This window comes from Augochlora pura, chromosome 1 (genome assembly GCF_028453695.1).
Source record: "Augochlora pura isolate Apur16 chromosome 1, APUR_v2.2.1, whole genome shotgun sequence".
Taxonomy (NCBI): Eukaryota; Metazoa; Arthropoda; class Insecta; order Hymenoptera; family Halictidae; genus Augochlora; species Augochlora pura.
The window spans coordinates 434,185-458,704 of record NC_135772.1 but is presented as its reverse complement, the minus strand read 5'-3'; the positions used below and the strand labels follow the sequence as shown (position 1 = coordinate 458,704).

Genomic DNA, 24,520 nt, shown 5'->3' with positions numbered 1-24,520 from the left:
GAGAGGGGCAATTAGGTCGAGGAATAAACTGCTTTCTATTTGCCGACCGTGTCCAAATCTGTCGAAAGCGTCTATGCTCGCAGACGCGTGGGCGTTTGTTTCTAAATCCGTTCAGTTTACTGTCCGGAATGAGCGCGAGACTGGCAGCGACTCTCTCTCTCTCTCTCTCTCTCTCTCTCTCTCTCTCTCTTCACCTTGCCCTTTCTCTCGCAATCATTGCTGGCCAGGCTGCCTCCAGTCGAACGAAAAGTTTCGCAAAGTTTGACCTTTCATGGTCAAAGTGGGCAGAGCTGCCAAATCGAAGCGATTTTGCTTGCGCTTCCATTATTCATAGAAAAGCTGTGGGTTAAGGAACTTTTAACATTTCCTAACGGTGGCCGAAGAATAATTAAATCGAGAATCTAATATAATAAGTTTGTACAAATAATAAAGCAATTAATTTTTTGAAAACCGTAGAGTGGTGAATCAACGAGAACGATCATTTGCGATCTAATCGATAATAAAGGGCATTATAGGAACACGTTTCATCGCTTCGATCGTTAAAATCGACCCTACTGAAACGTCCCACATGGTACGAAGCACTCGGTGTAATAGCGACAGAATCATCCGTATGAATTAGAGATACTTAACTATACCGGTCAATTAGGAAAGAAGGATTTCGGACCCACATGTGCCATTAGTTTTAATTTCCACAGCATTGTCAAAGGTGATTATCATTTTAGGCTCCCGTTATGGATACGGTTAATTGTTTCAATCAACGCAAGTACGGTTGCCACGAACCTTCGCGTCGATCCAAGTGCCGCGTTCGACGTTATTTAATGTACCTTTTCAGACGATTAACGGTGATTCCAGGTGACATATGAAAACAGTGGTAAAGTAAAGACTCGACCGAAGCAGTTTGAAGTCGTGAGTTTTGGTTCCGATTCTACAGTGACCGCATAAAATTGGTACGCGAACACGCCTTCTCCGTTCAAGGAGATCTACCGTCTCACAGAACGGTAAAATATTTCGGTTCGTTCTCCCGTTTCATCAATCATACGAAATGTTTTACTTAAATTATGATTTCGCAGATCCTGGCATGTGTACGCGCCACCCGCGACACTGGCGACATCGTTCGTTACCTTGAACGGCTGCCAAGAAATGGATCAAGTGAAAGGGTAATACATACCTAAAACAAAAAAGCGGAAAAAACCGCACGATGAATTACATGACAGCGACGCGGGGCGAACGATCGTTCATTGTATAATCGGCGATCGTACAATGTACACCGGGCTACCAATAGAAATCGCCTTCCCCGAAAAGTCGAAAGCATTTGGATCGATTCCAGCGGCAGCGGCGGCAGCGGCGGCGGCGGCGGCGACGACGGCGACGACGACGCCAGACTCGCCCTTGCTTCAACTCGTTCTCTTTTCTAACCGACTTACTTTTTTCCGTCCGTCCATCCTCAAAATTGGCCGTAGCGTTTTAATAATTGGAGCAACGCCAGCTTTGCTCTCACCGCCAATCTCACCCAACGACGATGGCGCCATTATTTGTCTTGCTATCGTAATCTCAAAGGTGATTGTACTTCTACAAATCGAAGCTACTTCCGCGATAGGTCTTCTAGAAATAGTTTTCCACAAATGTCGCAATAGAGACAAGCTTTAGAAGGAAATTATCGGTTAATCGTAATCATTGTTTGAAACATACGGTTGTTTCTTTTTGTTCCCCTAGAAGAATCTAATATTTTCGTATTTGGAACGTATGCGCGGTCAAATGATTTTCACCGATGGATACGCACGACCATGGGCGTGCAGCGGTAACGGCGTTCACTTTGCCAGTGGTATCGGGCTCCCTCGCCCATCGTTTCGAACCAGACTGGTTCGCCCACTTCTTCGAACCCTGTAAAGGGTTCCCCGCGGAAGAATTCCCGCAACCCGAGGCAGCACGCTTTCGAGCAGATCTGTTCTCGAAATCGATAAGCTACCGGTAGCTTCCCATTTCTGCAAAAAAAAAAAAAACATTGCGCACCCTTCATAAATTCACCGATCGTCGAGATCCGTCTTCATCCGTCCAATCCAAAACGAGCACGATAATTAACAGCACTGTGGACGTTCGCGCATTCCTTGCGCTCCGAAACTCAAAGTTCTTCTGGCTCTCGTCTCGGATCGTCTACGTTGCGAGATATGCCGGGTCAAGCATTCAGGCGCCGCTAATCGTTTAGTCGGTCGACGATCAGGAACGATTAGGTTCATTCTCGATCGTAGCATTCGGTACGCGCGCCTTGCTGCGAATGCTGCATACTCTTGTGCACACGAATAAACAATAAACTCCTCCGATCGATAAATGAAATTCTTGCGCAGCTCCCAAGATTCGCCGCAAAATCAGATGCAATTGACCAAAAGATGCCAGGCATTCTAGCAAATTCAACATCTCGCTTGTTTCAACTCTCGCAACTTGGTCGCGACGCCATGCCTTTTTACATAACGGTACGGCCATTGACCACCGTCCGGTGCTGAAAAAGTTCAATACGTAGGGAAACTTTTACGTAGGGAATACTTCCACGATTGCAATTTCATCCAGAAACTAGAGAGTTCAAATTTATCGCAGCGAATGCTATTTTATCTCGTTCGCGTTTCAAAAGTCCTAGTTACCAATATACATAACTAAAAATGAATTTTGACAGCCAAATCAATTTTTTATTCCTTACTATACAACTTTATTGATAGCAGATTTATGCCGATTATCTGTATTAAAGATGTTTGAAGCCGCGAGATTGAACACGTTGATCTGTCAGCACCGTTCAGGGAATATAGAAAACGCTGGGGTCGGCACGATTTTAAGAAGCGTTCGGTCCGCAATATTTCACAGGTGTACGGACCGTTAACATTGGTGATACTCCCGAGATTTCCTTTTCCTCGGGCAGTTCAGCGAACCCAGGTTCATCGGTCATCCCCGTGGTTCTCCGATCGCGCACTTGTCTCGCGTCGCGATTACCTTATTCGGCGTATCTTTGTGCCTTTTGCTGGCGGCTGCTACCGCGGGAGGAGCAAGGCAAGGTGGTTTGTGTCAGCGGCGACCGCTTCGCCGAGAAACTGGCCGAGCCAGAAGAAGAAGAAATCGACTCGTGTGACTAATAGTCTTTTCTAAAGATTTGAAGCAACCGTTTGAAGTTGCGGCAAATCAAAGTCCGCCATTTTCGCGCCAAAACGTAGGAGTAGGATTGCGGGCATCTGGCTTCTTAGAATTTACAAATTTTTAGTTGATTTAATGGATTCGTTATTACTTGGACACATAATGTTAGGAATTTAGCTGGATTAGCTCATTAATTTCGCATAGAAAAAAGTATGTGTCTGATCATTTTTTAGCGGAGGGAAGGTTCTGATTCCCATCACCAGAAGCGCCACTGGCGCTTACAGAAACTCCGCCATTGTTCCCATTAGATCCAACGCAGCTCGGCAGCCAGTGGATAATTAATCCGTTTTTAAACTAATTAATTCAAATGTTGCAACTCAAAGTCAACAAAATATGCAAGATAATGTGACTATAAGCGCGATGATTCAATCTCTGACAAAGTTCCGACCCTATCATAGTATATAGGTAAGTTTAAAGTATTGCTTCGTTACCCTTTGGCGGAATTCATATGACGCGTTCTTTACCGCCGCGACATTCACAGATTGTTTTATATAATTAATATATCATTTTAACGTGATAATGGCTTATTATTTGGAATTTCTATTCGAACCTGTATAATCAAAATTAAACGCAAAATGACGTCTTCTTTTTCGATGGTATCGCAGTTGCGTAGTGTGATTGCGCAGTAGCGCTACGTATTATAACTGACGCGCCAAGTCGTCGTAGACTCGCGAGTCTTTGGTTTCGTAGAATTTATCAAGTTTTAGTTAATTTAATAGATTCGTTAATGTTCAGATATATAAAGAAGTGAAATAACCGCGAGGAAATCATAAAGCTCCATTAATTAACACTAGTTTCTTCTTGATTCGAAAGAGAAGTGAGTATGAAATTTCGTTCATATACACGTTAATGTTTTTCAATGAATTCACCTTTTCTTGCACAGTAGAAGTGTTTTCAACATATTATTAACATGATGATGTGAATAAACTATCGACAGTCGATTTTGGCTAACAATTTGACCGTTTCCCACTGTATCCATTGGCAATACATATAGTTAAGCCAGAGATAAATTTACTAATGAAAAAATAGTTCGATCTAATAACGCATCTATTGATTTGGGCGTTTAACTGGTTCATGCAAACTATTCTACGTTTTAGTAATATATGAGATATATTATATGATAATATATGAGAAACTTAACCATACATGTTACAAATTGCTTCGTGTAACGTAATATAGAGCCAATCAGAAGTTATTTGGTTGCCAGGCGACGAGAGTTTCTATTTCTCGCCACCAGGGGCGCCACTATCGCCAACCGAAACTGCACCATCGTTCCCGTTAGATTGAACGCAGCTCGGTAGTCAGTGGTCAATTATTTAGTTTTTAAAGTAGTTAATACAAATGTTGCAACTAGAAGTTAACAAAATATCAAATATGATGTGACTGGAAACATGATGGTTCTATCTCTGACAAAGCTCCGACCCTATCATAGAATATAGCTAAGTTTAAAGTATTGCTTCGTTACCCCATGGCGAATTTCATATATCGCGTTCTTTGGCGCTGAGACATTAACGTACTGCTTCGTATACACTCTTTTTAACAACCTGTTACAAGATTCATTCAGCATCGATTCCCCATCCGTTGTTTTCGAATTGGTTCTCTTCGCCGAACGCAAACTATAGACTACAATTCGCAATGATTATGTACGAAGGTTCGAACCCTTTTCGGAGAGGGACGAGCATAACGCGAGGACGTCGCATAGGACGAACCTCGCCTCGTGCAGCTGACCATACATCGCTCCGCAATCAGAGGGTTGATCCCCCGTTGATCCGGTGTTCTTACACGCCCTTGGCCGAGGGATCGGATTAAAAGACCGTGGACAGATAAAACCGGATGGCCAGATGCGATGTTTACGAGCACGCGAAACGGCCGCTGCTCTCTCCGTCCATCCGTATTGTTGTTCTTCCACGAAACGGATCCGCCAGGCTTTTCATCCTGTCTGCTCCCGATCGAAAACCCTGACGAAACGCTCGACGACGCGGCTTATTGTACACACGCTATGCCGTGCGTACATAACGAACTGTACATCGGCGATCGCTAATTTCGGAATTTTGTTCTCGACCCCCCCCCCCCCCCATCAATGTCCTCTTTCCGCCAACGCCTTCGTTGCCGACACGCGGACATCGAAGATTTACAAATTTTGCCCACACGAGGGCTGCATATGAAGACTCGAGTCTGGTTGCAAAAAACGGGAAAGAAGGATTAAGCGCAACACGACACAGATCGGACAGAGGATAATCGGAGCCATGTTAATCCTGGTTGCCGAATTTAAGAACTCCTAAAGATCGCTGAAGCAACATCCGTTGCGCAAAGTATATCTATTCGACCACGGGTGCTGCTGCAGTTTCTCCGGAAACGACTTGCAAAATGTTACTCGAATTACGTGTACGTGTACGTGTGCGTTGGTGTTAGCGTTGCAACAGCCGGGAATCCATATAGAGGTGGCATTTACGACAGAAGTCGAGTGCTTAGACTTTCGTCCCTTCGAAACTGGATGGAACAGTTGCGAAATATTTTGAACGCGTTCACACGGGATCGTCAAGAAGAAATCATCGCGTTTTCTCATTCGGCATTCGCTGGACAGCCGACTTGTACCAAACCAAACGCGCGGGCGCGTCGCATCGAGAAAATTAATCGTGCGAACATTTCGCGAGATCATCGCGATGAACTTTGCTTTTTAGATGGTTATTATATCGGCACTCGTAGGCGATTTAATGCTCCCCGTCTCTTAACCTTTTCTGGGATCTGCCACCGATGTCCGGCACGCAACTTCGTCGAGAACCTCGACATTCTACGTTTGAAACGTCGTTGAAATATTTGTTGCGCCAATAATCTGCTATTCAAGTTCTATAAGAATCGATTTTTGCATGCGAAGCTGCGCTTACGAGAATAACGAGTTTGAAAATTCATCCGGTGTACCTACCGTTGAATAGAATTCGGCTGACGTGTCTGTTCACGACTCGTCGTTCCTTCTCTCTTCTTCTTCTTCTTCTTCTTCTTCGTCTCCTTCTCCTACTTCTTCTTCTGCTGTATACTTATGCACGCGAACTCAAGAAACGATTCCAGAGCAATTTACCCTACAGAACATGAAAAACTTCAAAGGATGTGCGCGAGTACAAACGAAGAGTTACAACCGTCGGACAAGAATAAATACCATATTGTTGTAGAGAAGAATCTATCGACGTTAAAAACGAAGCTTCGTAAATGACTATCGTCGCGACGCTCGTGACAGCCAGTGTCGCGTTGCGTGCGTTTAAGGGCCGTAAAGGTAATAAAAGGAAAAAGTGGCGAGGCTGTAACGTAAACCACGGTTTGCGGTTAAAGCTGCATCCTCGTCATCTGTTAACGCAGCCAGTTGCTAAAAGTCTGCGTAGAAATATTCCTCAAAGGAGCCGCTACGCGGACAGCGCAAACATTGGCGCACGAAACTTGTGGAAAAGTATTTTAACGGCGTTTCCGGCTAATCGCGAATTACAAGCGATAAATATAATAAAATATTTCAATTAGGAAACACCGTTTCCCTCGCGAATTTTCAGATTTCGGCGTGAAAAAATGCCGTTTTACGATCGCCCGTGAAACAATTACGTGCCTGCAAAAGGGTTAAGGAGAGAACAGCGCGTAGAAAAAATACGGGGGAACCGAGGGATCGGAGGATATCGCGCGCTGCTCGAACCGAAGCACGCGCTCTTCCCTACTTAAAATAAACCGAATAGGGTGAACTAACTGTCTGGTGTAAATTACGCGTCCACAGCTTGTCTACACACGGTGTTCTCGTTTCGAACACTCGTTAAAAATGGCACTCCCGACGTTAAGTAAACGCGGGACCGAACAAACATAATAATTATCAAACTCATTTTGTTCAGTACAATTCGAAAATATAGTTGCCCTATACGTGTTTAGATTTTCATCGATTTTTATCTTAATACGCGTCCAGCGAAGCAAAATCGAATACATCCTTTAGAAACGTATCTTTATCGTCTCAACGATTAGAAATTTAAAAAATACTGTTAATTACGAGATTGTAGCACTCGTGCGATACCGTTATAGAGCACGGTGACTTTTCATGCTAGGTGTATCGCTTTTCGCCACCGCATTAACTTTTAACGCGTTCTAGTGTTATTTTTAAGACGCTCCGCAGACAAAACACGCGTTACCGATATTCAATACGCGGTTTCAGATTGCGTTTACAGTCTTGCGGGCGCATCCGATGGAATCTAGCAGAGAGCTTATGACTAATCGGATCGAAATTATAATAGCCGGAAGAGGAGGATGCCGGTGTAATTAAACTTTCGAATTTTGATCGATAAAGGCTGTTAACTTTTCATTATTATCAGAGGCACTGTCTAATTTCGCGATTTAATTCGTCGCTTCCAATTAAGAAACTAAGGAACCTCTTGGGTTTATAGATCGTGTATTCTCGTTGCGAAAGAAGCATTCGCGAGTACTCGTTTTCAAAGAAATGATATCGCGTCAGGCAGCAGCAGCAGCAGCAGCAGCAGCAGCAGCAACAACGGCAGTTCTTATTCCCTTGGCAACTCGGTTGGAAGCGAGACCTCCCGTCGCAATTAAATTCGCAGGTTTTGTTACGGTTCTTGACTTGTACTCGCCAAGGTTCTTGAACTTGTAGCATCCCGATACTAGTCGCTGATCCTTGTCTCGACGTGCCCCAACGTTGACGTATTTACGTTCGATTTTCTAGGTATTGGCTCGAAACCAGTTCCTCGGCTAGATTGCTAAAAAGCCTTCCACTATCTCGATGCGCTTTGCGAATCGTGGGACTTTGTATCGGCTCGTCCGGATAGTTTCTGCCGCGTCTTCTCCCCGCCTATCGCGTCTCCTTATGCCATACAGAAGCATGCAAACATTTCCATAGTTTATACTTTTCAGCTGAAAACCAGCCACTTTCCGATAAAATGTCCAAAATGCGTAATTTGGTAGCTTTTTAGAACAAATTGCGATTAGCGTCGTGGACAACTTATCCAGCCCGCGAGTCGATACAAACGCCTCTCGGAGTCGATGGATACTCGCTCCCACGATCTCTTTGCTCTCGAGTTCCACGACCCGGCGGTATCGGATGACTGGAACCACTATTTGTCGGTGTTGGTTTCACGACTCGCGAATCCCTCTTATCGCGCTGCGAGACCTGACCGAGTGATCGGTATTATTAGGTGTGTCGAACAGTAATTTGTAGAAAGTAAGTGCAGCGGCATCTCTCTTAACGGAACTGCCGCTAACCCAACGTCTCGTCGTACAGTTTCTATCACGCGCCGTAGCCGCGTCGCACATTTCCAAGCGATTTTTATAGAAACCAAACACCGCATCCGACGATGCGGAACTTTTCTAATATTGGAACACGGAACGCTCAACGTTTCCGTTCATCTCTAGGAAACGAGCAACGTACTGCGGAATCCACGCGCGAGAACCCCCAAGGAATCACCAACAACTGGTGATCAATATTATCGTATAAAATCGCGGCGTTACGCGGCCTTCGAAACAATTTCAATTATTGCTATTAATTCGTTACTTCGATTCGTCGATCCTGAACTACGGAACTGGCCGTCGCACTATAGGAAATACCATTTAAAGTACACTTTCAAATTGGTACAATCCATGTAGTTTCACGCTGAAACGATCAAGATTAAACGTACACGAGACCATGACCTGCAGAAACTGACTGTATCCAAGTTACGCAACGCGATAAGCATGGCAGACATTTCTGAGATTGGCATTATATAAGATATTCGCGGTATATGTTAACGCGTGTTTTCGTTCGCGTGCGTATCGTTTGAAAAGAAAAATGTACCGGTAGGTTCGCGAATCGAGATGTCGAATACGTCGAATGTAAAACATCGATCGAGGTTCGACTCGGCCGGCACACAAGGTGAACTCTCATCGTCTGGTACAATTAGAGTCGAGTCTCGCTGAAAAAAGAAAACGTTCTACCGCAAGAAGCGCACACCGATACTCGTTCCTCCGATCCATGGAAGAGAAGCTCGGGCGAGAGCCTTGGTTCAAGACGAATTCCACGACTCGGAGCGGAATACATAAGGGGAAGGATGCACAGAGATGCAGGATGCAAGAACTGTGAGACTGTGAGAGCCTGTGAGAGCCTGTGAGAGCCTGCGAGAGCAGGCATACGTGCCTTGTAACCGTGATAGCCGCAGCGTTTATCCTCTTCAGCGTCCGCAGATACCGCGGGCACCGTTGCCAGTCGATGCCGCTCGACAGAAGAAAAGAAATCGATTGATTCCTGCGGCTCGTGAAAACATTAAATTTTAACCTTGATTCTGCCGATAGATGTCGTCGTTTTATTTCGACAATCAAATATTTTATTAACGCGCGAAACAACGTCGCGACGAATGACGCTTGCACTCGCGAAGGAGTCGAGAGTATTTGCAGGCGCGACGCAGCAACTAGAATTATATACGAGGAAGTGACTTGAAAGAGTTGGCTCGCTACAGAAAGTACATCACACTGGAGGCACACCCCCGCAAGTATGCTGGATAACGAGGGCTACAAACTCTGTCGGGATCTAACTGGACACACGAATAAAATTGTAGCGTATACCATAGCATATGTTGGATACAGAATGCATCGCCGAATATTTAAATATTTTAATAGTGCCAAGAAAGACAGAATAATAATCGCAAAGTCTGTCACTGGAACAACAGAAGCTTCGACTAAATAAATGTGCAACGATAAATCAGGCTAGAGAGAAACTAATAATGTTGGAAACTGGCGGTATACTCCGGAACTGTCTATGCGATTGATCAATTCAATGGAACCTCGCCTGTGCTAACTTGGCTCAAGTCCACCATAGACGAGAACTACCGACCTCCAACTCGAGGAACGAACGACTACTAGTCGGATGAAATCTTGCGTGTCCCCGAAAAGAATAAGACCAACGTCTTTGGACTCTTACGAAAGCAATTAATTAAACGATTCGACGGAAACGCCGTCTTTAAAAAATCTCTACAGTTGTTACGTGTCTAGTCGTAATCGTAGTAATTTCTAATTCGATAGAATTCGATAGAAAACATGGACCCCGATTGTTATAATACTGTTTTCGATACCCTGTAGAAAACGAATTTTGCGGTCGTCCATTACGATCTTATTACAGACTTCCGATTCTCAATGGTTTCAATGGTTGAAAAATAGTACAGAAGAAATGAAATTCTATAGAGACTCTCGTTCTGCTCGTATTAGAGGATCGTCGGGAGCCACGAACGAGAAAAAATTCAGAGTCGAGGTATAACTTTCCATTTTGCGGCGGACGTTGGAACCTGTATTGTTATGGAAAGAAGGAATGCAGCGAGCCTGGTAGATGCACTTCGATCCCGGAAAGGGAAGCGCTTCTATAGCTTCCTACGGGCAGAAATATGAGCCCGATCTGCGGTATCGATAAAAACGAGGCTCTGTTACCACCGCGATGCTGGGGAGCTAATTAGTGGATGCCAAAATTGTTAGCCGACGAACCGCTACCCAGCCACCCACCCACCATCAACCGGCTGCGTGTCCTTCGAGAGACTTAATTACACGCATACCAACAAGACAGTAAAATATTATGTTCCCTCCCTTCGGACGATTCGCCCCGTGCCGCGTCTTCCGTTTCAAAGATGGGATTGTTTTTCCTTCTTTTCCTTCCCTTTTATTATCAAGGTCTTGATTCTTCTTGGACATGGCATTTATAGCAGCTTTTTGGCGCAAGATGCGCGTTAACCCGTAGCTGGTGCATTAGAGGTATTAAACGGTTCGTGCTACTACTTCGTGCTGCCTTCCCTCTCACGCTCGATGGAAGACTCGAACAACGGTGATTAAATTGAACAAAACGAATTTGCGATCAAATGTATCTTTCTTTTCGAATTCTGCTAGAAGAGTCGGAGTGTGCGTAGAGATCCACCACGGTTTGCTGGAGCGATCAATGTGGTGGTCACTAGCATGGCGATGCGTGCGTGTACCACGCGGAATGGAACAAAGGACAGAGGAACGTAAGCGTTCACGTGATCGCCGTTAACGGCGTATCTTCGAAATTAATCTAGGGCACGTTTCAGTATAATTCCGCCGCTTACCAAGTTTCTACGCCAAGTTCGCACGATAAGACAGCCCTCGATGCTCGCGTAAAACGCGACTGGGTCATTAAAAAACACCTGGTCGCAGAAACGAGCACGATTTTATTCGAATAATTCGTAAGGAACGCGATTACTCGACAGAGAGAAGGAACTCTTTCCAACAACGTGGTGTGCCACGCGTATGATTTCATATCGTTTTATAGCTAAAAATAATAGAATGAAAATGCCACGATCGAGTAGCTTTTTTCAACGGCGACGATACGTTGAGAACGAAACAGCTTCATACGTTGCTGTTCGTTGCGTTGTTAGATTGGCATTTCGATAATCTCGGTTCTACCGTTGCAAATAGTAGTAGTAGACTACTAGCAGGTTATCGCGAAACGCTTGAAAATCGTCCGGCCAGATAGGTTCGCTTCCATGGAGGCGAGTCGAATTCGCTGACAGACATAACGCGACGCCGCACACTTTCTGACACACGGGGTAACGTCAGTCACGGCGGATTATGTTCTGCACACTTGCCCCTTTCGCAGCAGATACTTTATCCACGCTTGGGATAGCACAGGATGTCCGTAAACGGCCGGTACGATCATCGAGCAACGTAATCTTCGCCGAGTAATCATCGCATGCCTCGAAAACTGCTGGCTCAAATTGCTCGGTATGCAGCAGCAAGAAATCGAGCATTTTGAAGAATTGAAATACACCTCTGCCTTAATCAACGCTTAATATCGTACCGAGAAAACAACCATTACTGTGCAGGTTTCCCATTAGGTAATCCAAGCTTGTAGCTTCGATCAACGCTTGAATTGCTCAAAAGTCTTTAGCTTTTTTCGGCGACCATTCGAGCGTATACGACGCAAAGTTAAAATTCGGATTCACACCCTTTTAAATCATACCCTCGAGGTGCGTACTAGAAACGTCGTCAACGACGATACGCGACGAGCATAACCATGCCCGACAAAGCATGGTACCTGGAAGAGATAAACGTCGATGTTCGCTCGCAGTCCGAGTCTCAAGTTCATTGACACGGAAGACAAACAGAGGGAGGAGATGGAGGAACGGTAACGGGCCTGATTGGTAAAACAAAGCCAACTGTCATAATCCCGCGGCGTTCATTCATCGACGAATTAAGTTCCTTTTCATGCGAGACCACTCGCAACGAAACCGCATAATATCCGGGCAGCGATCCGATCGACTCTCTTCAAAGGTAACGCCACAAAGGACTGTCCAACATCTGTTCGAGTTTCTTTACCCAAACGATTATCGCATTATGTTCCAGTGCGATACATTTCTGTCAGCCGGTACGCGATGCGTGCTGCAGCCGGATGACAGAACAGATCTTTTCCTTCTTTTCGCTCTTTCGTTCTTTCGTTTCGTTCTTTCGTTTCGTTCTTTCGTTCTTTTCGCGAGATGCGCAATCGAACGTCCGTTGGACGCGCGATCATTCTACTTCGGGGCCCAATTCGTCGAGCATGTGCCGCGATAGTTGCACGGTAATCAACCCCATCGAGTGCCGCGGAATTCAAGTTTTATTCGAAGAGGATCGGAGTTTCGTGTGCCCGATCGCATTTTGAAATTTACCCGTTCAATCTGTTAAGAAGGAATTTCGAGAGACAACAACCGGGAACATTGTTAAATAATTTCTAAAATTAAAATCACGAGTTCCAACGTTCGATGCTTGTATTCGGCACAATGAAACGAAATCCATTGAAAATTACGGGACAAAGGATCCTTCGTCTCGTGAAATCGGTTTAATAGACTACGATTAAATATACAACATGTGGCAATGATGCGTGGATCGTAGAATGACAGATGGATGGCTGTGAGAACGAACACGCGACATCTTTGAATCGCGCGAACCCGATGACAATCAGCGACAATCAAACCGGGAAAATCTAACCACCTGCCATTCGGCTGGCATCGCGATCGTCCCAGAACGTAAAGCAAAGTTGGTCGAAACTCCGCGCGTGTATGCGAATCCTAGCTTGTGAAATTCTAACGCTATCTTATCTATAGAACGGGAATCGGTGACTATCGGAAAGTGAAACGCCAGCGAATGTGGATCGACGCGCGCGGTAATTATCTCTGGACGCGTATTATGTGTCCCATGTGCGGGCGGAGAATTGGAAACAGTCGCGAACGTGTTCCCAGCGAGCCGTGTAACAATACTGTCGTGGGCGACGGACATTTCATTCGCAGCGAATAAAAGTCCCATTACCTTACGAGCCGGAGAGGCCGACGTTCGATCGTTTTCATCGTCCGCGGACAATTGTGCTCCCTTGAGCCCGCGACAACTCGTGTCAATTCAGACTACGCTCGAATTGGTTACGCGATTCTCACTCGGCGCTCCTTCGAGAGTGATTCGCTTAATATCAGGCTGCGAATTTGATGCGTTTGCGACGCTCTAGCCTGCATCGGAATCGACGAAACAATCGTGTTCCGACGAGACAGCCGACTGGTCGGCGATGTTTTATAATAGAAGACACGTTTTAACTTATTTCGACGGGTCTATACGTACGCGTTACGCCGATACGGGATGCACGTTTGCAACGCGAGCCGGAACAAACGTTTCCGACCGACCCGGCCTCCACAGGGCTAACGAGCCGAACGAACGAACGAACGAACGAACGAACGCAAGAGTGGAAAATATCAAAGGAGCCGTGACACGGCTGAACTCGACGAGTGAAAAAACGAGCACGCGTGTTGCACGGCGGCGCACCGTGTCAGGAATGCAACGTTGAAAGTGGTTTCGCGTGGTCGAGCACCGTACGTTGACTCTATTCCCGACGCGTACCTGGCAGCAGGTGCTCTTGGCCCGTTGCTCGAGGGAAACGACTGATAACTCGACCCGTGCACGAACCTATGTATGCATCTATACGCCGACACATGTACGCGCGTCCACCTATATTTACATCCACCGTACGCGTTCCCGCGGATCGTTCTCCCCGCACAAACTCGTTCACCTGCAGAACCTCTTCATCCTCCGTTACACGGGCCCAAAAGAACGCGCGACAATATACGGGGTGTGTCCGGCTACGTGTCTCGGCCGACCGCGCGACAGCGTTAAATATTGTTCGCTCGAAGTAATAATTCTCCGATTATATTTTTGTGAAACGACTTTTCTCATCGGTTGGGAAAAGATTTCCCGTGCACCACGATCGACGTATCGCGCTTCGAGGGCACGGCGCGTGCAACATCCGGTGTTTCCATCGGTTTTCCGCGACCGAGGGCCGTCGGGTCCCCCATAAATCTTACCGGTGGAAACGAAACGAAGAGCCCCGCCGAGAAATATAATAACGACAGAAACGAGAATGAAAGTGGGCCACGTTCGGTGCGCAACGGTTTGTTAACTCTCACCCCTTCGAAGTGTCTACTTCATTCACTCGTGACGCGTTCTTTTTTTTCTCTCCTCCACAGATGCTCGCAGCCCACTTCCGGCTGGCAGCTGCGTGGAAGGGAGTCTCTCGAGTTCCGGCGAGAGGGAGAAACGGCCCAAGACCCAAGGGGACACGGCACTCGTTTAATTTTAACCTGCTCGTCAGATCGTTTGGCCACGTGCGCCGAATAGAAACTTTTCCTTTCCCTGTTAAGCCTGGAACTCGTGAGGAGCAACCGTCGCCAGCCGGTCGGGAATTAAACGAAAGGTACTTTTCTCCTAGCAAAAAATTCGCGCACCCTTAACCCTTGCGTTCGCAGCTGAAATGTCACCGTTCTTGGGCAACCGGGCTTCCACGGATGCCCCAAGCGTTCGCGATGTGGACAACCATCGATAGCTTTCGATAGTTTTCGAGTACCATCGAACACACTGAAATCAATATTACAAATTCGAACGGAACGCTTACGAGAAATTCGCTGGTTTCATCTGTTTTCTGCAATATGCAAAAACGATGCGGTACATATCTCTCTGTCAACCAGTGCATTATTCACTGCCCAACAGCCACACCGTAGACATTGGGTTATCGCACGATTATCCCGGCCGTGTAACGACCCCGTTTTCTTCAAAGATTTCTGTTTACGATCCACCGACTCGTCTCGGCGAAAGATAAATCGTAACGGGACGTCGAGATCCAACACGAGTGAACTCTCGAAGAAATTCTACGTTCCATGCGAAACGAAACGATCAAGGTTAACCGAGATCGACTTAGGAAAATATAAAATACGACTTAATCCCATTTTTCGGACAACAAGTTTCATCGAAAACACTGTTACTTATATATGTTATTTTACTGGAATGCGAACACATTATTTGAAATAATATTTCAAAATATTGAATATGGTGAAAATAAATGTTCGGATAAGGAAGCCTGTGCTGTAATTGTTTCGCAGAGTATACAATATTGAGGTACGATGTTCGATTGGAAGGATGAGTGTGACAATTGCTATGTTTATGATTGTAGCCTAAGTTTCATGGTGTGGAAACGGGTTACCCGTTTAACAAGTGTGGGTCGTATAATGTAGCCAATATGTATAGAGAATGAATGGGACGAGAGTGGGAGAGAGAGGTGTATGGGATGGGGAGGGGAGGGGAGGGGAGGGGGGCTGCGCAAACAGAACTTGGAGAGAAAAGGCACGCGAGAAAAGAGTAGAGAGAGAGAGAGAGAGAGAGAGAGAGAGAGAGAGAGAGAGAGAGAGAGAGAGAGAGTGACTGAACTGCGAGATACATACTCTGCTGTTTACATTCAAAGACGTCGTATATGTATATAAATAATTTGATATACATCGATATACGCGCGACAACATTCCGTTCCACCGTATTTTCAAAAGTCATTTTAAGTACTCGTCGGAATAAATTCCAAGGTGATCGGAAATGTTTTTAAACGAAACTGTGGTCTCGTTATCGCAAACAATACCGACACCGTTTTTGAATAAGTCTAACTCTTTTGGCCGTAGGCGTCGAAAGAACGGACCGTTTGCGGTTCCAAATGAACAGCGAAGCCCTCGAACTCCTTCTTCTGCGACGAAGGGTCGCGCAGAGGGGAGTAGATGCCCGGGACTCGCGAGTGGCATAAATCCATCGAAGCTCATTACGCAGATCGCCAATTAAACGTAAGAGGTTTTTTTCAACCTCTTCATCATCGAGCGTCGTTACGTTCGATGATCACGAGTACAACAACGCGCTCTTGTCTGTCGTGCTCTCGAATGTTCGAAATACGATCGCGAGAAAATTCCTCGATACGCGATGATCTTGGTTTTGGACTTTGACAGAATTTAGGAGAGCTCGCCCTGGCCAATGATCTCCCTTCGATTGTGGCAAGGCAAATGGGAGATATTGGTGAAACGGTGAGAAGCCAAGATTGGTTAAGCAACCAGTATTTGCTTCGGCGGTGTTGCAAATCCATCGATGAAATTAGAAACGATCCCAAGCATACGGAGCTGTATTTTTCGGAAAAAGGTCCTCGATAAAAGTCGGAAGCTTAAGTAGTTTTAAATCGCTCCGTTCCATGCATGGTACCCAGAACACAGGATTATTCGCTTAACTTGGAACCCTTTCGTACGAGAACAAAAGCGAACGGCAACAAAGGCGCGACACGTACGGAGTTGGTGACTTTCCAGTCTCGTTGAGTCTCGGAGGCAAGGTTGGTCAGTCATCCTAAAACAATTCCCGAATGGAATTTTTCCGACTCAACTTGGCCATCGTCGTTACTTCATCTACTGCGTGATCGCATCGGCCCACATTTCAAAACATTTACCACATTTATAATACTTGTACGCGCGTATTTGTTGTAATTAAGCAAGAAGCAGAATACTTTTGGACAGGAGTGTACGCGCACTCGGTAGAATTTCATTCGTGCGTAGCCCTCGGGGGACGCGGAGCTCGCGTAACTGTATCATTCGCATAATTGGATGCTTTTCCGCACAAATATTTGTTGTTACTCGTATCGGAACGAGTAGATTCTATCTAATATTTGTAATTTTCTCTTACGCGCGTCCAATTTTACCCCTTATCAGACACGAATAATTTTACTTGAATACATCGCACACGCATCGTTTATTTAATAGAATTTGACTGTAGCGGTATCCCAATAACGGCTTTGTCGGAACTGAACCGTGTACGGGTGGACAGGGGGGTGCGGGTTGCGGACTGCGGTTGACCCGAACAGTACCGTTTTTAGGAGGGTCCTTTATTATCCATTGTATATTTTCAAAGTCCTTAGGGGCGGCCAAGTTATTTGAATTTCCTCGAAACACTTTCGATCGTTCTCTTCTCAACGGCGATTCAAGTATCGTGAGACCTCACGCAACGCGAGGACCTTCGAAGAGATTTATGGATTTCTTGTTAACCGAGCCGAGTACCTGTAGGCACTGCCATTTCCAGGAGAACGTCCCATACCTTCCTATCGAGTCTTGCTTGTCCCATGCCTAATTGCACCTAGGTTCAAAAGGCATTCGAGAGGAAAATTGCAGCTTGGCTTTCAGTCGCCGTTCTCTTCCTTCTCCATTTTATTATCGCATTTTTCAGGTGAAACGTTTAAGTATGCGGCTTAAATCTATGCCCAAATTCGTAATACTTGCACGTTCTTTCGTTCTCGTCGAAGAACGGGGTTCGCCTTGGCAGCAACAACGAACAATCCGCAAATAAGGATCCATTTACTGGATCCACGTGTCTCTAGCGGTCTGGTGGCTGAAACATCCCTCGGGCGCGTCGTCGCTTCCCGACAAAGGATAAGGAGGCAGCTTGCCGCGGAAAATTCGGGAAATGCGATAAATCGATCGGCGCGGGTGTATCTAATTGGATCGAAGCAGCTTCGTCGTGAAAGTTCGCGTGAGAAAGGTAAGGCAAGGTAAGGGGTAAGGCAAGGGTGTAACGCGAGCAAGGCCACGCGGAGAGCACCGATGCCCGATAAAACGTGATATTATGTCCCGGCGTGCAAGTAATGGTAATCGAGGATGCCTCGATAAGGTCGACAAGTTTCTTCCCCGCCTGAACCTGGCCTCGGTAACGAACTCTTCGGAACCCTTTACTCCTCGCCAACATGTTTACCGCCAGGCCGACTGAGTCGCATTTGCGCGAGCCTAACTTATTGCGCGGCAAAGATCGTAAAACAACGTCGATCCAGCACAATGAACCGATTTCTCCCAAGGAAAGCCACCCACTTGACGATTTCAACTTTAATGGAGCTTTGGTATGATCGTAGAGCAAGTTGCATCGTACACCACCAAACGCAGAAATTGCACCGCTCTAACGGAGCATTCTGTTCGCGAAGGAATTGTTCGAACCTTCTCCATCTTTTCTGTCATCTATTTGGAAGAAACGCGATGCGTCGCCTTCGGCTTGGGCCGTGCAAAATTTTATGCGATCAATTCGACTCTGCTCAGGATCTCGATCGCCTGTCGCAGCGATCGCAGTGACGCGAAAAGACGCGGTCACGAGCACGCCTCGTTCAATTGTTCTCGGAACGCATATTGTTCGAGAGGCAAACTCGTCGACCAGCTGACTTTTCAAACTGCCGAATCGAGCAGCCATGCCCCTCGGCTGCTCAAACTGCTCCGTTCACGGAAGAAAAGAGTCGAGAATTGCTCCATTCTCCCAATGATTCTAGCCTATCCCCTTTTAGAGGGAGAATTTCTATTACCGTTGATGGGGAATATCGACCTTTCGGCAGTTTTAGAAACGAACCTCATCATATTTGATGCGTTGAACGAAAGGTGTCCGTAAGAGAAGAGGGCGGTATCCGAAACAGCGCAGATACATATATCGTCGAGCTGCAACGCTACGAATTTGGATCGCGAGGAGCTATGAAATCTCGAAAGAAAGTTGTGTCTCCCTTTCGTAATCGGTCGAGCGTGAAAACGCTCGAGATCTCTCCGGAGCGTTTGCACGCGTTCGACTCCCCGCAGCCGAAGGGATTAAAGGTATACGCGCAGTTTCGACGCGGAGCGTTAAACGAAGCCTACTAGACAACTTCTACATTCTCGGCAGTCGCATTCGCTCTCCGTTACACCAGTTTCCCAGGAACTTTCTATTTCCGTTTCGTCGAAGCGTGGCGTTCCATTTCTTCTTCTTACGTCAACATCCGCGAGAATCTCGTCCGTCCGCGGCCAACACACCACCCCTTCCGAGATTCCTTCGAAATTGAATTGCTGGGTCAAAGGCGACCCGCGAAGTGCGAACTCTAAAGGAACCGATAAGATACGCGTTAAGGTCCTCCCTTGGCGTACGCGACTGTATCCGGTAACAGCCGACGGCGTTTCTGTTCGCAGTTGCGCCACGGAGAGAGCAGCCTGCAGGTCGAGGTAGACAACGTAGAAAGAATCCTACGGCTTCCATTGGCAAACAGCTGAGGCTTCTTCTTCCTCCTATCGGGGGCCCTAACCCCGAGGGATCGTTCGAGTCGACTCGAGTCGAGCCGAGAGAGACGAGTCCTGTAGGTCTCTTTGGAAGATCGTCTGGAACAGACAGCTGACCGGACAGGTATGTACAGTCCGGCGCAAGATTGTCTTCAAGGTCAGAATCGGAGGTTTATTACTTGTATAGCATTCTCGATCGACCACCTCCAATTAGAAATTCCTTCTCGTTCCTGCCGGCCCTAAACAATTTCGATTCCGATCTGCCTCCGTTCCAACGAAACGACGCTGCGTTGGAATAATATTTTCAAAGTCGACAACTCGGACGGGATACGGCTCTTAACGAAAATTCGAAAGAGATCGAGAGGGTGCACACGGTGCCGGAGTTTTCAATTTAGAGCAAGATACGCAATTAGGGAACATCGATTGAAGACACGGAAGCGGGAGAAGATGCGACACAGCGATCAGATTTCGAGGGCAGAGCACGCCTGAAACGTTGCGGAACGCGAAAACAGTGTCTCCTTCGGATCGACTCGGCTCGACGAGCAACGGAAGGACGCTTCCGTTAATAAATAGTATCCAACTTTTAGAAATTTTCTTCTAAAAGAAGAAAAAGGACAAGTTTATGCATCGTAGAACTTGTAAGAATTTTTTGGCAAAACAATCGTAAAAAGAGTAAAAATGCTCGAGCAGCAACACCTTTTCCAGAAGTTTTCGAGTAGGATCATCGGAAATAACAAATTGATTAATTACGCATCAAGATTTTATCGTGGGGTCATTTAACAACGATGCTGCCTTGAAATCCATAAAAACTTATTACATCTCTGTTTTATCGCGTTTTGTATTGTAAAACGCGATCCATGTATACGCGCTATCTTCTGCAATTTACTGCACTCGCGCATAAAATTCCACCAAAGGACTCGCCAAAACTTTGGAATTCCAGACAAATCCGTCCGTAGAGAATACGACTCGCCTCATTAAACGTTTTCTGCAGCAATTTGGGCCGGTGAAACGAAATTACGACCGCAGAGGATCGTCGGTTGCTGCGAAATTGCACGATTGTTTGTAAAAACTGATCGCGCGAGTTTTATTGTCCCCAGGGGGCCGCGATGGCCGAGGAAATAAGAACGCGCCGAAAAAGCTGACCAACGACGCGATTCCAGCGGGGGAGAAATCTTGTAACAACTAATTAGACAACACCTGTGACGACCCGATACCGCGGTGCAACAAATTCTGTTCAACTCGTCAACCGGGAAACACGAGTCAACTTGTCGCGTTCGCGTTCGCGTTTGCTTTCACCTTTTAGCGTCTTTCAACTTTCTCATCTATTCGACGCGTCTTGCGTTTTATCGCGTCGCAGCGCGTCTTGATCTTGAGCAAATCTTGACAGCGACCATTTTCTTCGCGTGTTAAAATCGAAATCTCGTTTCGCGGAAAACTCCACGCGGTCGACTGGTAATAATTAATTATATATTTATATCGCTGTAAGCTTTGGACTAAGAGACGCGGACATCGCCGGCAAGACGTATTTTTATACGACAGAAGCTCGGCCATCTTATCCCGGAGCCGAGTGGGATCGGAACAAGGGCGTCTTTTTAACGGTCCAGCATTGCAGCGGCAGCTAATCCGTGGTCCTCGGGTGAAACTCGCTTTCAGCATCGAGAGAACCGTTTCCCACGGTACGCGGCAGGTAACCCCGGACCGTTTTCCACGTAACGTGGGTCTCTACGGATATATCCGTACCCTTCGCCCCCCCTTGCCCTAGATGCTGCTGCCACGTCGCTCGCGGAACGATTTCGATCGTCGAAAAAAAATTCGTATTCTCTCGACAATATCGCCATATCTTTACTCTTTTCACGGTTATTTCGTTATCGCGATACTATTTCTTTTAAGATTGCACCAATCGGCACTCGTTCGCCACGAATAATTTCCTTGATAGAGCGATACGATTTTTACGTTGCGCGCGTCTTTTCGTTTGCTTTCATTCCTAGATCTTGACAGTGAAATAATTGTTCACTTTGTTCCATTATACCGATACACATTCAAAGTATATTCACCCGACGAAAGCGTACATTGGTCTACGGACCTTTCGATCGATCGGGCATTTATCGGTCGCGTTTCGGTGCATCCCCTGGAAAGGGTTTCCGAGAGACCGAACGAATCGGCAAACGGTGACGACGGTGGGATCGAGAGATCGATTTCACAGGCGGTTTCGCGAGATTCCAAGAATCTCCGGTGCAAATACCAGTTTGCTAACACGCGCGCACTCTGTGCACCATCGACTCGGATGGAACGTTAAACGCTTCCAGCGAACAGCCACGAAATGTTAAGGCGAAGCCACTTTATCGGGTTTTTCGCCACTAAACCATGGAAATGGGATCCAACGATCCGAATAAAAACGAAAGAAAATACCGCAACACGCTTTCCAAATTACCAATCGAAAGCATTCCATTTTTCTTGAATTACTACAAATACGGTATTCCGCACAAAGGAGTCGTGCTCGAAGAGCCCGCGATTGCTAATTTAACCTTTGTTGTAACACGTTTTCGTATAATATAGAAAGCGTGAGAAGCGCGTTCATGAAACGACTAGTTGGAAATTACTTTTTTATTTTGATTTTCAATTGGCTGGGTTATTCGGTTTCTCAGCCGGTGCAACGTCAACGTTTGTTCTTCGCGTCTCTACGTTCTGAAACGAGCGCGACGAGAATTCCTTTACCTGCCAGAGCGTTACTTTTACCTGCCGCGCACCGACTTTCCGAGGGATCTCTGGTTCTCGGAGGTTGCTGACAAAGGACCGTTTGTCTGCGCCCCACGGTGCGATATTTTTATTTCTAATTAGTTCGAAACCTGGCTACCCAGCGATTTACAGTTCGAGTTCCATAATTAATTTATACGTTTACGGAGAATCGATCCAATCGAAAGAGTCGGTCGCAATCAATTGCGGATTCAGCAAATATGTACGACCTGCTGTAGTGCGATTGCAGTTTGAATCGTAGCAAACCATCCAAATTATTTAAGCATTATTCTTAACGAAATCTATCGAAGTATAATTACCGATTCACGAGTTTCAGACGCTCGATTGGGTTTCCGTAACATTGCAATTGTTAAAATACACGGTATCCGTACGGGTGTCGAATTTTTCTACGGAGCCGGGATGACACCGGGTGATTCTTCGCGAAGAAGCTTGAACAAAAGAAAGAGAAGGAATAGCTTATATGGAAAACGATCATTCGATAGTTTTCGCCAAGAATATCTTTGCGACGTTGGACGCGATCGAAACGGCAAGCCCGATCGGGCGAGCGGAGTACAGTTCGCGATTCGGAGTAGAGCGAAGGTTGGCACTTACGGACTGGTATTTTCTTTGGATCGACCAAGGCAAGACGTTCCTCGACCTTGTCGATCCTCTGTCGGAGCCGACTGCTGCGATCGGCGACCGCGGTCAGCTCGGCGGTCAGGTCAGCGAAGATGTTCTCTGCGGTGGTGAGCAGGGATGCCAACTGTTTCAAGGAGACGGTCAGCGCGCCGTTTGCAACCGCCTCCAATTCGGCACCGACCGGCCAACCCTGCGGGGCCGATCCTGTTGGCACGTGTCCGCGGCACAGGTAGCGCGGCTCCACTTTCCGCAGCACGAACGGCATGATTCTTCCACAGGGGAACCGGCACATTCATTCGCACATTACACCGAACGAACAACACGCCGGGATTCCTCGCGATTTCGCGCGCGCGCGCGCCCGCGATCCTCACCAGATCGAGGACGGGAGATCGCAACCGTCGAGGATATCGACCACCGAGAGATTTCCTGTGACTTGCTTACCCAGCGAATCCTGCGGCGCCATTATAAACCAATCGGTGGACCGGTCACACTATTACCTGGCCCAGGACACTGTACACTCTAACGATAACACCGTTTCGCACTCGAAACGACCACGGAATCTACCAGCGTTCGGGGATTCCTCGCGCGACGCGCATCCTCGCCACGATCCACCGCGCACTCATAACCTCTTTCACTTCACCAAGGACCGTCGCGATGGACGCCGGCCGATCGCGGTTACTGTTTGCAACGCGCGGAACGGGTTAATCGGTTAATACCTTCGAAACGAAGGGCACTGTTGACGCGACACGCGAAACAAAACGTCCCTCGAACGTCCGCGCGACCCGACGGCGGTACACGAAATGCCGGCCGGCTTGGTACCGTCGTTGTCGAACCATTCCCCCCCGATTCTACTTCCATTCAATTCTAAATTGTAGCGAGCGATGTTCGCGCCATTACAGCGCAGCCACCTAGCACGCGTTCGATGAAACTGCTCGGAGTAGTCGGCCATGTCGTTCGCGTAGCTCGACTGCCATCCGGACATTGCATCGCCACGGACGAGATGTTTAATCGCAATCTAGGTACAGAATAGGGAAGTTATTTAAACGGTCTTTTGTTATAATCCATCGCGAGTCCCATAACTGCGTAGAAATTCGTCGACAAGAATTTTGTCCATTCGCGTCGCGTTCCGAGTTACCGATATGTTGTATCTAAATGACGGAGACTTGAGATTCATTTTGCATCGCGCGCAATGCTTTCTTCTCAGGCTCATTATTTGCTGTGATTCGACGACGCGTGGTTAGTTATCGAGACCTTATTTATCAAGACGCCACTTTTTCGGTTGCTGGTAAATGGTTGTGTCGAGTCAAAGTCGTTCTATAATCTATTCGCATCTGCGCATCTCGTTCGTGGCTATACCTCGTTCGTCGTTTCGGTTCTGTGATGGTGCTAAAGTTTACCGCAAAGTGTCGACACCGTCTGTACTTTTCGCGAGTGAAAGTGAAAAGAATTTCTGCAGCACTTTCGAGCTTGTAAACAAATTGCTTTTCAAAATATTGGAGAAAGTTGTAACAATTGTACATAAAAAAAAAGTTATTCATCAGTGTCCGTGGAAGCTACTTGTTAAATCGACTTGACGAACGCGGACGACGTAACGTGGCGGAGTCTCCCCAGATGCGTAG

At 46.7% G+C, this 24,520-nt stretch overlaps 1 protein-coding gene across 3 annotated transcripts in view; it reads right to left on the bottom strand.

The window, feature by feature from the left end:
* The window catches only part of Gukh (NHS actin remodeling regulator GUK-holder), a 51,747-nt gene extending 28,072 nt beyond the window's left edge, over positions 1-23,675 (bottom strand). For all 3 annotated transcript variants that reach the window (XM_078176651.1, XM_078176658.1, XM_078176667.1), the window contains exon 1: positions 22,875-23,675. In XM_078176651.1, the coding sequence (XP_078032777.1) occupies positions 22,875-23,193 (319 nt within the window). In that variant the 5' untranslated portion in view covers positions 23,194-23,675. The remainder of the gene's footprint in view (positions 1-22,874) is intronic.
* Between the last annotated feature and the right edge of the window lie 845 nt (positions 23,676-24,520).